At 38.3% G+C, this 15,022-nt stretch overlaps 1 protein-coding gene across 1 annotated transcript; it reads left to right on the top strand.

Annotated features, from left to right (window-relative positions):
* The first annotated feature begins 1,493 nt into the window (after positions 1 to 1,493).
* On the top strand, positions 1,494 to 13,520 carry snx21 (sorting nexin family member 21). The gene is made up of 6 exons (XM_008288056.1): positions 1,494 to 1,592; positions 5,047 to 5,380; positions 7,151 to 7,350; positions 8,540 to 8,681; positions 8,778 to 8,943; positions 12,626 to 13,520. Exons 2-6 carry the CDS (start codon positions 5,080 to 5,082, stop codon positions 13,137 to 13,139), a joined length of 1,323 nt encoding a protein of 440 aa, XP_008286278.1. The 5' UTR covers positions 1,494 to 1,592; positions 5,047 to 5,079; the 3' UTR covers positions 13,140 to 13,520.
* The last annotated feature ends 1,502 nt before the right edge of the window (positions 13,521 to 15,022 follow it).

The raw sequence follows: 15,022 nt of genomic DNA on the forward strand, positions 1-15,022 counted from the left end.
CTGCAGGGTGTCCATTAAGTAAGGGATAATGCCCGACGAGGTGTCCATTATCAGAAATTAATGGACGACGCGGAGGCGTGAACCGTCCGACGCGAAGCAGGACACCCTGCAGCCAATCAGAATCGAGTATTCACCCAGACCATGGTATAAAAAGTGATATAGGACACCTATAAAGAAGTTCCGGTCAAATAACCTGATTGTTCTAAATTAATGCGCTGACTCAAACGGTAGTTGGTAACCGTGGCAACAGAAACTCAGAACATACGTTAATATATGTTATTTCAGTTTATTTATCACAACGGCAAGACAGCTGCGGCCGACCGGTTACCTTGGCAACGCGTCACAACGAGCGACATGAAATAGTCCGCTCAGCCGCTTGTTGTGGAAAACTTACGATTTTAACGGTAAAAAACCACATTAACGTATTAATAATTGATTTAATATTTATTTAGTAATATCTTTCGTAAGTGACCATGGTATAAGCGGGATAATGCCCTTCGAGGTGTCCATTATCAGAAATGAATGGACTTCGCGGAAGCAACCGTCCTCCGCTTCGCGTCGGACGGTTCACGCCTCCGCGTCGTCCATTAATTTCTGATAATGGACACCTCGTCGGGCATTATCCCTTACATATGTGTAAATATGTTTCATATATATTTTTTGGTACTTTGATATTTATTTATCTATTAACTTTTATGGTTCTTTTCAATTCTCTTTTTGTTATTATTTTAATCTTATATTTCTAGTTTTATTCTTGGGCGGGAGAGGTGCATGCAACAAAAAAAGAATTTTCCCTCAGGGATAAGTAAAAGTACAGTCGTCTTCAAATGTATTCATACCCTTCCATTAAAGAAAGGGCCAAATTCACAATAGTCACTCAGATAACTAGAAACTAAAAAAGAAATAATAAATGAAAAATTGCTAAATTATCATTTAGTGAAATAAGACATTGCTTTTGAATTGTGGTTGAAAAGAATAGTTTAAAAAAAAAACAAACTGTCCCGTACAAATAAGAGCACTCTGCTGATGAGCAGTGGGCCAAAATCAAAATACCTGTCAACAGGTGCAGAAGTCTGATTGACAGTTACAGAAAACACTTGATTGCCTCAAAGGTTTGTTGAACAAAATATTAGTTTACGGTTCCTATTATGCTTGTTTGCTTTGCTTTTTAAATTTTTTTAAATTAAATATTTCTTTTGAACCACACTTCAAAAGCAATGTCATGATTTTCATTGCTTTTTTATATATTATTACGTTTGTCAGTTTCAACTTATTTCAGTGACAGCTGTCTTTTTCCTTCTTTAATGGGAGGGTATGAATACATTTGAGGACGACTGCATTTCTGATTGCGATTCTGATCACCTCATTACTACTTACCGCCCCCTGCTGGCCGCAGCGAAGCACTGGGTCGCCTTATATGGATACTGGGACAGTTGGAGGGATCGGGATTCAGTCCGTCAGCTGAGTGAGGACCTCACAAACCCCGACAGGACGGTCCAGCCCCACGACTCTACCCGGCGGAGCTTCCAACTTTACACCCAGCGAGCTGACATGGATTAACAGGAGCGGAGGAAGTCAGTTTCAAGTCCAGGGTGAGTTATCCCGAACCCCGGAACGTTAAATGAATCAGCGACGAGAAGCAACACGGAGTGTAAATACAGCTAACTTAAGGAGCTATTAGCTAGTTAGCCGTTAGCTTCCTTGATTCAGACAGAAACAACTTTAAAGTGAAAGGTGGGGATTTGAAGTTGAATTTACAGCTCTGAGATGACTAACAGAAGTGGGCAGAGTTCACAGGGTGAGCTGTCCAAACCTCCGGAGAGATAAATTGAGCTAAATGTAACTTTGAAACATTGAGAAGTTGTTAGCTTGTTTGCTAACTGCTTCGTGTTGAGCTAGCAGTATAGGCTGTTGATACAAAAAAAAAAACAAAAAACAATAATGGTGACTTAATTTATAGAGCACAAGCGTTTCTCGAGTGCTGTGACAACAACATTCAAAATGGGTCAATTGTTTGTTAAATATTGACATATTTGAAGTAAATTATAAAGTCATTTATTTAATACATTATTATTATTTTAAATTTATTAATAATTCAGGTGTAAGAAGATTATTATCAGATCTGTACGCCGCCTTATTTATTTATTTATTTTTAGCGGAAAATAATAAAAACAGTAATAGTTTTGTTTATTTAGGGAAAAAAGCAGCCCAAAATAAATATACATTACAATAGTAGTAAAAGTTTGAGAACAAGGTCTGATGCATACTTTTGAAGTACTCTAAGATACAATTTGGAGATTAATTAACAAATAGTTATCTGATTTTATATATATATATATATATATATGCTGTAATTTGCCTTATTTCCAGAACAGAAATCTGACAGTTGGATTAAGCCATGTTTAAAATTCTTGTTTCATTTTGTTGGCTTATTAAATCCCAAAGTTTTTACAGAGGGGATTTTGCATTTCTCCTTTTAGCACTCTGTAAATCTGAAAATACTGTCAACAGCCAGAACAAATCAATTTTTGTTGTTTTGAATAAACTGTTTCATAAATCAGGCAGTGACAGATATATGAGCTAGCCCTAACTCTCCACATTAAATTCCACTCTGGTCCTGTAGTTTTGAAGACCAGAAGCAGGCAAGGCTCTAAATATTAAGGACAAGGAGTCAGTGGTGGTCACCGGATCCAAAGGGTGGACCCAAAGTCCAGGCACTGCGCTCACAGCTGTTGTGCTGCTTCATGCATCAACCAGGTTATAATTGAGAGGGAAAATAAACAGAAAATAACAACAGTAATTCATCGTCAGGATTCATGAAAGGAGGTTATATTTAGCATATTTTCCACTGTATTCTCATTGGGACACGAATGTCATGGTGACAACCAAATGTTTGGACACAGTTTTGTCTCTTAATAGGACAGTCATTAATTCCATTTTTTGGAGAGATTGTGCAAATAGGTGTCTGTTGCAGTTTTACCCATGACTGACTACACAACAGGTGGATTGCAGGACATACTATACAAACAGAAATAAGAAAACCTGTTTTTCTATTTGGGGAAAAAGGAGGCACTATCTTGTATTTTTATTCCAATTCTGCTGCACACTTTACCGTCCAGTGGTTCAGCTGTGCTGCTCTGTTCTTCACAGCATTGCAGAAATCGGCTCCACTGATCACTTCCTGATGTTTCTGAGCTGATGTCTTGAAAGTGCTGAATCTTCTGACTGAAGGATCCTCAGGAAGTTCTGCAGGCCCAAGCTCCTCTGCGTGTTTTCCTGGCTGCAGGCTGACTTAGCAAGCTGCTGCATTATTAATGTGTGACATGATTTCCATTCAGAGAAGCTGCCAGCTCTGTAACTGGAGCCAACTCAGCCTGCTGCCTCTTACCAGTTTGTTTCCGATGTGGATCAGTGTGTCTGCAGGGCTCTAATGTGAGCAAACAGTTTGTCATTGACCTGGATTCTATCAGCAAATGAACTGATCTTTATTGTGGACCTAATATACAGGGTTTCGCTATAGACTCAATAAGCAATCAACTGGCAGCACTGGCCAAAATGTAAGGGTGCATGATATTGGAAAAAAAACTGACATTACAATATTTTGATTTTCTGTGATATACATTGAAAGAATATAGGAATTTTCACCAGATGACTTGAATACATTTCTTTGTAAACAATTAGTCATTCGAGAATGATTTAAGTGAATTTGTGGGGGAATCATCAAAAATAAAAATAATTTTGAGTTTTGACTTGTACTGTCAAGATTTTTTTGAGTGCAACATGTTTGGTCTAATACTGACAAAGGCATTCAAAATACTTTTCTGGATGACATTCATATTGGTTTAGGAGCTTTCTGATTTTTGATTTTTGATTTTTTTTTACATTCCTGCTGATTTTCAAACCTCCACCGATACAAGACTTCAAATAATCTTCACCTGTCTGCATAGCACCTCCTAGAGGGTAGATATAAATATAATTGTACCCAAATGCCTCTCTTGCTGAACAGCTGCTCAAAATTTACAGATGTTCCCCAAACGCCTTACATGCGGGCTGCAGTAGAAGCTAGCTTGGTGACTGTGCACAGAGAAGCCTCTAGGCTCCACTCAGTTACCACTACCAGTTTGAAAGCAGTGAAATTAGGTGCTCTAATGTCCGATTTACCTTAAACAAAGTGATCAGATTTATTTAATTGTGAGAAACCAAATTATGATTAATATTCCAATTAATCTATAGCCCACAACAGACACTGAAATCGTTTCTTCCTTTTCAAATCTTCAGTGTACCTCTCCTGGTCTTTACTTGCTTCACTGTGCACATGTGGAGCCTGCATGTCAACAAACTCTGTGCCTTGTAAACAAAATTTTTCAAAAAATCACATGTTCCAAGAGCCCTTAAATGAGATTAAATGATGTTCTATCAGAAAGACTTCTCTTGTAGATTAGTCATGGAAAACAAGTACCATGCAAGTTTTCTTTTTGTATCAAGCAACAAAAAAGTTGTAGTTTGATGAGTTTGAGTTAATTTAACTTCCTGCGATGTGACTATTGCGCACATTGCAATTTCGATGCTCAAGTGTTGTACTGTGTAATGAAGTCATGGTCCCTTCAATATAATATGTTAAACAATGAGAAAAGTGTAAATATCACGGCAGTTAAGCAATGCTTACATCTGTGTGGTTAATAATAAACTGCCTTTCATAATTTTTAAAGTAGTTTCATCTGTATTTCCAAAGTTAAGTCCAGAAAGAAACATAATGATTGAAGATCTGCTCAATGCTGGAAAGAAATGTTTGTGCCTACACAAAAACTAATTTAATCAGCAGTGTTTGTGCTTAGGGTTAGTGAAAAATGTTTAAGTGTTTATAATTGTGTACATACATTTGGTTTCATCTACATTCAGATACCTGAGCTTTTCTTTTAGCAGAATACTGAAAGATGCACAGCAGTATAATTTATGTCAAGGACACTATCAATTATTTACCGAAAAAATTATACTTTACATATAACTAAATATGAACTTAGTAATAACCTCTTGTTCTTTCCTTAGCCCCTTCCCTGCCTGCGGTGGCCAGGCGGTGTCATGGCATCCCGGCTGCTGGACCGTCTGAAGCGCTCGCTGTTTAAAGATGGCCAGGGGGCGGGGCCGGAGCCGGAGCAGGAAGAAGGTGGCGGACAGGAAAAGGAGGGGTTTAACGAAGACCATTGGGAGGCAGAGCTGGAGGAGGAGGAGGAGTGCGTTACTGATCGGCTCGGAGGGACGCTGTGCTTCGACAGCGGAGGAGGAGGAGGGCTGGAGGATGGGGCAGAGGGCGAGGGGTCGGGCCTGGACAGCGACTCTGACTTCCTGGGAGAGTCGATGGAGGAGGGAATCAGCAGCACAGGTGATTTGCTCATTGAAATTTGCGGGCCTCATTCGTGTTCACACTCTGATCCTGAGCTTCTTATCTGTTAGCACAGGTTTGCTTGTGCAAGTGGTAAAGTCAAATTCGGCAAACGATCTTAACTTCACAGTTGTAAATTGCACGATAACTTCATAAATGACAGTCTTTCTGATCGTTTTACGCCCAGAAAAGCATTGGTTTGTTCGGACATTTTACAACCAGTGAACTGTCAGCAAAATCCGGTCGCTGTTGGAGTTCAGGCTTTATTGAAGTCATGCATGCAGAACCTGAAATTACAAGCAAAAGCAAAAGAACTGGCTTTGCATTATGACATACAGTGGAGTTTCACTAAAAAAAAAAAAAAGTCAGAAACTTTTTAAATGTGAATATTTTCTGGTTTCTTCCCTTCTCTACAGTAGTAAATTGAATATCTATGGTTGTGGACAAACAAGACATTTAAGAACAATATCTTGGTCTCTGGGAAACACTGATTGACATTATTCACAATTTTCTGACATATTATGAACCAAACAACTAATCGATTCTCCCAGAAAACAACAAATCAACCAATTTTTGGACTGTGAGGATTTTCTTGTCAGCTACCAGACTGTATAAGACTCCCAATAAATTTACCACTGATGTCTATCATTCATACAAATAAATATGCTTTGATTTATTCTTATTTTTTTTTAAACCACATATCAGTCTGATTAGGAATAATCAGATAGATGTCAATCACTGGAGAAAGGGTGAGTTTCTGTAGCTGATTGATACAAGTGGTTTGGACTGCCTGTGGATTTTATTTGTGCCAGAAAGAAAATTCTAAAAGCAAGAAAAGGAATGTAACAAATTTTTCTGATTAACTTGTGTGGGAATTTTTCTGTAGACCTTCTAGCGGTAGGCTATAATAATAAAAGAAAGACTGATTTATGGACTAAAACATACTCGTTGACCTTCTAAGATTTGCTGTAAGCCTACTTATTGGTTTGAAATGTGCTTTTATTGTGTTCTTTACTTGCTCCTAAAACAGTTTAACACTGCCAGGTCTGCATCTGTGAGAATAAGGCTTTAATTGTTTTACAGGCTATAAGGATGCACATTCATTTAACAGAATACACCATTGTAACTACAGTCAGATCTACCCATGCCTTAATGATGGAGCAGTGACATTGATCAGCCTGTTAACGTACGCTTTCACACTGCTTTTTTTTGTTTGTTTGTTTGTTTGTTTGTTTTGGACAGCTTTCTGTCCTGCTTTGGCTGCAGGAGCTGTGTTGCTTTTAGCCTGTACTGTGTTTTCTCATTGACTAAGATATATGAGAGACAACACATATTTTCTAATTATCGGTTCCCGAAATTCCACATTAGTACCCCTCTGTCAAATAGAGACCTGTAGCTAACAATGATAGTTTTCTTAAATAGTCAGTACTTGTTTTGCCTATAAAATGTCAGACAACAGTATAAAACAAACAAAAAAATCCCTATTTGCCTTTGGATGTCTTTTTTTGTCTTGCAAGCATTCCAAAACCCAAAGATGCCTTGCTGTGTTTAGTGATTTTTATTAGAAAAGCAGGAACCATCAAATGTTTAGTGTTTTTGCTTTGAGCCAAATGACTTTAATTTATTTGACTGTCAATAGTTGCTGAATTCTGTAGACTGAGTAAACAACACATTTCTATTAATCATTCGTTTGTACAGTTGACAAGATTTACATTTAGGCGCTAAACACTATCTGCTCACCTGACCACTTCTCTCACCTGTCCTGTGTAGACATCAGTCCAGTGGGCGTGTCTCCACTGGGCCCCTCCCCCTCCTCACTGCTGACTCGACAGCTTCAGGAAAGCTGGAGGAGCCTGCGTGGACTCGGAGGAGGAGGTAGTCCCGTCCTCTTCATTGGACGGCAGATGGACAACTTGCTGTTTGAGGTGACCGATGCCAGTGTGGTGCAGGACAGCTCCTCAAAATATGTGGTGAGAATCAGTTGGCTTTCAGACTGGCTGCCCTCCGCATTGGTTCTGCAGTAAACATTAAGTTAAAATCAGCAGCCTCCATTAGGTTGTTGTTGTTGTTGGTTTAGGCTAATGATATCTTGTTTAGTAAGCAAGGTTATTTATATGGCACCTTAACATACACAGAGGTCAAAGTGATTTACAGGCCATGGTAAAATGCAAAATAAAGTAGAACAAAATTTGATTAAATAAATTAAATTGTAGACAGTACAGACGAGGTTAGTATACTGAAGACAAATATTTATAGAATTATTAAAATTAACTAAAACAGCATAAAAAGAATAAGAACAATAAAAACAATATAAACAGATCACATATACAAAAAGATTTCTACATTAATTTGTTTAAGCTATCTTGTTTCGACCAATGTTGTCTTATTTGTGCTAATGTAGTGGCTATATTGTTGTTTTTAGGCTAATGTTATCTTGTTTAGGCTAACTTAGTGGCTACATTGTCTAGAATAACAAGCAGTGAGTACGTTGTTTTGTTTAAGCTATTGTTATCTTGTTTAAAATATTAGTTTAGCCTAAAGAAATCTTGCTTAGCCGAACTTAACAGTACCACTTCCTCTTTTAGGCCAATGTAGCAGCTGTATTATCTAATTTTAGCTAAAGATATCTTGTTTAGTTTAAGAGATTTTTGTTTCGGCTAACAAAATTCTGTTAAGGCTAATTTTGCCTCTACAGTATCTTGTTTAAGTTATTACTATACTGTTTAGACTAACGAAGGGCTAAGGTTATCTTGCTTCGGCTAAAGATATCTTGTCTAAGCTAAAGATTCCTTGTTCAGGCCAAGGAAAGCTTGTTTAACCTAACTTAGGGTTGATGTTGTCTTCTTTAGTCTAATGTAATATTACTTATATCATGTTTAGAGTAGGTATAACTTGTTTAAACGAACGTATCAGCAATATTGTTTAACTTCACATTTCAACAGACTTCAATCTGCTCTTAATTTCCAGGGTAGTTGCACAAATACATTCTACATAAACAAGACATTTAGAAAGTCTATGCATTCATCTATATATGTTTAAACTCCAGACTTTCTATAAATGTGCAGAAAGTCTCAAGGCCTTAAGTACAATGATTTAAAGACTGATTTTGGGTAAGATAGATTGCACAGAAAAGGAATCAGCTTGTTCTTGTTTCTGCAGCTATACACCATCCATGTAATCCAGTCGGGGGGTAGTGATAAGACTCCAGCAATCATCACCCGACGGTACTCGGACTTTCAGCGGCTTCATGCCACTTTGCGTCGTAACCATGGAGATCAGATGGAACGTGTCTGTTTCCCACGTGAGTAGGGATTATGTAGTGAACCAGGAAACCTCAGGAAAAATGTCACTGTTTAGTTCCCTAAAACACGACAATGTATGCTTTTCATCTTTGTAGGAAAAAAGCTGCGCAGAAACTTCACAGCGGAGACAATCGCTAAGCGTAGCCGGGCATTTGAACAGTACCTGTCTCATCTGTGTTCCCTGTCCACCCTGAGGGATGCACTCTGTGTCCGCCAGTTCTTCTACCTAAGTGACCTGCAGACTGGACAGCTGCTCATCAGGTAACTCATAAACTGCTGTCTATCCCTCAAACTCTTCCAAGCATCATGTAGGAAAATAAATCTGAATGACTCTGAACTAATCTAGATGCTGTTCTTAAATGAATAAAGGTTCCAATTTACTCACATTTAGAACATTATGTATGAGGTTCCTTTAGATTGAATGAAATGAAGTTAATACAAGAACCCATGATTCAGTTAATATCAAAGTATATCATGTCTTTATTAAAAACCTACATAAACTCTAGGGATGGCACAAGAACCAATGGTTTAATAATAAATCAAAGCCAAACTATACTTCTGTAGCCAGTGAAGGTACTGTGGAGGCAGCAGGTTCTGGAGATCCTAAATAAAAACAACACGTGCAGCTACAGTCGCAAAAAAAACCAAAACAGAGCAAAAGTCGTGTGCAGTGTTTGAGTCGATGATGCAGGACGAGTTATAGATGACTAAACGTCAGAGTGTAAACACTTTAAACTGATCTAGGCAGCTCAGAGACACACATCTGGATCTGCACACAAAATTCAAGCTGAGACAGTTTCTGGTGCAACCTAAAGTTCACATAAATTACAATATAATTTTTAGGAAAAAAAACAATATTACTAGAATAACTAAAATATGTAAAAGAAAAGAAACTACTCGACTGGGTATTAGAAAATGACCTGGTTTTGGTAGGTTGAGGGTCGTAATCAGTACAAACGCAGAGTCACTGAGGAAAACAGGGAGGGAATTTACCGAGGCAAAAAAAGTTGTTTTTCTTGTTTTCTTTATTCTCATTGTCTCAGTAGTTGTTTGCGTCACTAATCTCATAGGTTAGTAGAAGGTATCAAACAATAAAATGTGGTGATGTTTTACTCAAAGGTCCCATATGGTGAAAAACTATTTCACTGTGTACTGCTGTCCCTCTAACCCTCCGAGGTAACTTCCCAGCATTGCAAGACAGTAAGAACTGTACCTAGTTTCCAAATAGAAACTGAGAAATCACTAGTCTTTGACGGTCAGAAATGATGGGAACTTAAAAGGTGATTTGAAACTAGCTGGGTAGCTTACTATGTTCCCATGTTGTGTTTCAGTAAAACCAAAACTCAGCCACTGTTTAAATCTGTTTGCATCTCTCCTGCTCACTGTGCTCATAAATATTGCATTTTAATATAGCCTCATTCCCAGTAAAGCTTATCTCATTTAGATGTTTTCTTGTTTCTGTTGTCAGACAATGGAACAAATATGAAATGACTTTGAATGACTAAAAATGCAGCCCATTAAGACTACATGTTAACCAGCAGTCCTTTCTAGGCTACTGCTCTTCAGCGCTAAACTACTGATTTTATAAGTACAGTGTTATCTGACAAACCTGCCATACACATGAGTTAAAAATGCTGTAAATTCAAAGATATTTCCATGTAATGCCTCAGAAAGAAAGTTAGACGCAACAGAAAGTCCTGGGGCGTCATTTATCGTCAGTGCGTAGAAAAGGTTCTAAATTGTGTCTTTTGAATGAAATTTAGAATGTGTGTTTGTACAAAAAAATCTGTATATCAAACATGTGTATGTGGGTTGTTCGCACATCAGTAAGTCATCAGTGTTGACAAATCCCACTTGTTCTTAACCAATATGCTCGTGCACTTTCGGGATCATTTGCCTTCAGAAACGCCTCCTGTTAGCCATATATGGTAACAGCATGCCTCTTTATTAAACAAGTGAATATTTTTTTCCCCTCACTCGCAAAGAAGGCGAAAAGAGGAACTTTTCGGAAACCGAAATTGAGGTACTTGTCAACGAGGTTGAAGCTAACCAGAATGTATTATTTGGTGCATTAAATGTGGGGATAACCAACAAAAGAACAAATGCTGCATGGGACAAGATAACCACTGCAATTAATTCTGTTGGGTCAGAGGAGAGATCGCTGGCAGAAATGAATAAGAAAGTGGTTTGATGTTAAGCTAGGTGCCAAAAAAAGCGTCACAGCCCATAAACGAGAAATGACTACAACTGCAGATGGACAAATTAATATTCAACATTCACCCAGTGGATAACCTTGATCTCCTGTAGATGAGATGTTTTAATAACCATACTAAGTCCAGCAAAAACATTTCACACTTTGTAACACTCACCAAAAAGGTGACCGTCTTCAACAGCTCCTGCTTGGAGACGCACCCACAGAGGTGTTCTGCTCAGTGAATGAGTCATGCGTTCCTCCAGGCCACTGGGCAACAATGTTTGATAGCGACAAATGTATATCACAAATTAATTGTACGTTGATTGAATGAAACTCTTTTCAAGATTCAAGATTCAAGAGTTTTATTGTCATATGCACAGCAAAACAGGTAGTTGTACTACACAATGAAATTCTTACTCTGTTCAATCCCCCGAAAAAGACGACACATTAAAAATAAATAAAACAAGCCAATAAGAACAGCAGTAAACAAGTAAAAGCAACAGCATAACATAATTAATTTTGTTTAGTGTTGGTGCTTTGATTGCGATGTGGATGCAGTCTGTGGCTCCACTTTTTGTTTGTGAATCCAGCGATGGCGTGAAGTCCCCGTTTGATTGCAGCTTGTTGTTGATCTCTGTAAGGGAGCTGGATGTAGGCTGGGGCCAGAGGAATGATGGCATCCAGCACTGCCGGCACGATCCTGCTCAGTGATGGCTGGGAAATGCTGAATATGTCTCCTCACACTGGAATCGTTGGTCAAAAATCCCTTAATGTTTTCTATTTGTAGTTTCACTATTGTACCGCTAGATTATGTGCGTAAGCATGGTCAGAGTTGTGGTTATATTTCCGCATATTCCTAAGTATAAGTACAAGTTGATAAATTCCGTACTTTGCATGGGAATGTTTGTATGCACTCATTACGGACACATCTGTGGGTACGCACTGATAATAAATGAGGTCTCAAATATTCATTCATGTCTGTGTCAGCTGCTGTGTTGTCAACTATTTTTCTCTGCGCTGTCAATCGCAGATGCGGAGCGAGTCTCCTTCCTGAACAGGGTGGAGATAAAAGCAGATCAGCATTTTAAGCTACAAACACTGAAACAGCCCATTTAGGACACAACTAAAACCAGGGGTTATGTAGTCATGTAAAATTAGCCATCTTTGGGATGTTTTGAGCTGAACAAGCTACAAGACACCTACTGGGGACATACAAAACTTTCATAAATTTGTTGTAAAGGGACACAATGTGGGACCTTTAGGTTGCAACTACAGTGTTTATTGCCACAAGCGCAACTTGGCCCACCAGTAAGGGAGGTAATAATATTTGCAAAAATGCATCCCTGACACCTGTTCCCTCAGTTATACACCAACTGTATGTAACTGTTGAACCTAATTAACAGATATCTGTAGACTTTGATACCTACCTTTGATACCTTTCTGTGTTTTTTTCATTGTCTTGCACAGCAACCCCCAAAAATGAGTGTAAATAATGTGCTGGACAAAAATGCATTATTGCAATGCAATGTAATGGTGAAAAAGGAAATCTGAAGTTACACAACTTAAACAGCTGGTAATTTTTGGATGAAACATTCTTAACTGTTTGGTTTGATCTTTCTTTTTGTTTGTTTGTTCTTGCATTTCTGCATTAGTTTTTTCATGAATAACTTTACAGGTTTTGTAGAATACAAGCTTCATGGCTTTAGCTTTGCTAGTTTGGTTGTTTCAGAGTTGTTTTGTTTCGTTGAGGGTGGGACGTTACCAGGAAGCCTTGGGTCCGCTGCTCAACGCCAAGAGACTACAGCACAAACTTGGCTGGGCAAGTTACTATGACAGCCAGACCCCTCCTCCAGCCTCCCCCCATTGGTTCTTCACCCTGGTGGGGCTGTCATGCTGCTTCCAGGAGGTGGACCAGCTGGAGGAGGCTCGGGATCACTGTGACCACGCCCTCCGTGTTCTGACCCCTGTTGAGACTGAGGATAAGCCCCTCCCACCCAATGACAACCCCCTCCCTCTGGAGAATAAGCCCCTCCCACAGACTGACACATCACCCTTGCATCTGCCTATCGACCGGCCCCACCCACTGCTATTGCCATTGCTACGTTCGGTGGTTCGGCTGTCGTGGCAGACAGGAAGAGACAAGCGTCAGTGGGAGGAGCTTATGCAGCACCTGGAGGAGCAGAGGGCGGGGCTAGACAATCATCCAACTGTCAAAGAGTTTTTAGTCAAACACAACCTGCAGGAGACAGAGGGGGAAGGCTAGAACCTTGCCCGCACTGCACAATGCAATCACCGTGGTACTACATGAATTGTGGTCAGCTGCAGGAAAAACACATCTGAGAATTTCAAAAAGTCTAAATATTTTGAGAAGGCACAGTCATAATGTTGTGAGGAGCAGTCACAATATTATATTACAATAAAATGTGAATATTTATTAATGGTTTATTTGAAAGGGACTGATACAATATACCTAGATAAACTGAAAACAGCTATCTGATGAAAGTAATTTAGTATTTATCTATTAATGCTAATTTGTATAACCAGCCTCTACCATTTGGTAGTGCTATCATAGTTTTAAAATGTTGTGTATTTTCAAGAAAGCTTAAAATATTTTGAGAAAAAAAGTTGAAACAATATCAGTCTTTAAAGAACAAAGTGAAATTATTCTTGGAAAAATACAAAAAAGGAAAAAGACACAAAAATTCTTTAAAAAAAAAATTATAAGTTTCGTGCATGGATTTAATTCAAGATTAAAAATAAATAAATCTACAATAGTGGTCATATTTCAGGAATGCACTTATAATATTTTCAGAGATGAGTAGCATTATTTAAAAAAATAAAATAAAATAAATCCTGCGTACCAGAAAAATCTTAGGATTACAAGTAAAAATGATATTATTGCAAAGACAGGCAACAGTACTACAAGAACAAATGATATGGAGAAAAAAAATGGTTAAAAATATATTTGAAGAACTTTGGCACGGCAGCATGAGGAAAGTGTTGCCTGGTGGATTGAGTTGCTTACTGGTTGCACCTTTTCACACACCCTGACTGTTAGCTGTACACTTATTATGGTAACGGTAACGTTAACAGTTGCTTATTTTCTCAAAATATATTCTTTTAAAATCTCAGATTTCTTTCTTAACACTGGCTGTTAACATTCTGTGTACCTAATGAGGCATTCAATCTTAATTTTGAAGCCTTAAACTAGTTCTGGGGTGTTTGTAGCTGTGACACATCAGATCAGGGGCTTTTCTGTTTTCATTCCAAAGTGAGAATTGCGCCAGTCATCACAAGATTCCTCAAAAGATGATCATTTCACCGTATTCAGTGAACTGCTATTCTTTTAAGAGCTGCTGATCAACAAACATTTGTCAAGGAAGGACATTTTTTATACATAATTTCCCCCCTCAGAAACATTACTAAATCCAAGTAAAGAAGAAAGTTCTAAAACATTTTAGTACATAAAATGCAATGAAATCTGTTTTAAAAAACACAAGATTGCAAGCACAGAGCTAAAATTACAGATTAAAAACACAACATTCAAGTAACTGGATTTTTCACAGCAGTAGGGCAGTCAAACTAATTTTTCAGAAGCCATTTTCACTCTGATCATGGCGAGGCACATTTAAGCAGTTTTTCAGTTCCTCTAAGTTTCTACTACAAGTTTACAGTGCAAAATAATGGCAGTGTCTATAAGAGAGCCTGGAGGTTGTTAAAAAGGAAGTTATCATGAAGCAAGTTGAACATAGACCCAGTTATCTGCTGCTTTTAAGTTTCAAATATCTTAAAAGGCATTTTAGCTGGAAACCTTTTGCACACTGCCCTCACAAAGTCTCACGGTGGATTCAAGCTGCTCTAAGGAGTTTTAACTTACAGTGGTACTTACCACAATGCACTGTATTAATTAGCTCTAATAAATACTTCCTGCGGACTGACAGGAGCAACGTTAAAGCCACACTCTACAGGCAAAGTCATGTTTTCTTTTTTTCATACATTGGTCAGTTTTGGCATTTGGGGGCATTTTGCTTATACACATTTAGATGTTTAGTTTTTTTGTTTTCATCCTTGCAAGTTTTAAACCCCAGATTTTTGTAAATATGCACGTGCAAATATAAAGTATTAACTCCAAGCAGTTTCTGAGCT

This window comes from Stegastes partitus, unplaced genomic scaffold, assembly GCF_000690725.1.
Source record: "Stegastes partitus isolate 25-593 unplaced genomic scaffold, Stegastes_partitus-1.0.2 Scaffold12, whole genome shotgun sequence".
Classification (NCBI taxonomy): Eukaryota; Metazoa; Chordata; class Actinopteri; family Pomacentridae; genus Stegastes; species Stegastes partitus.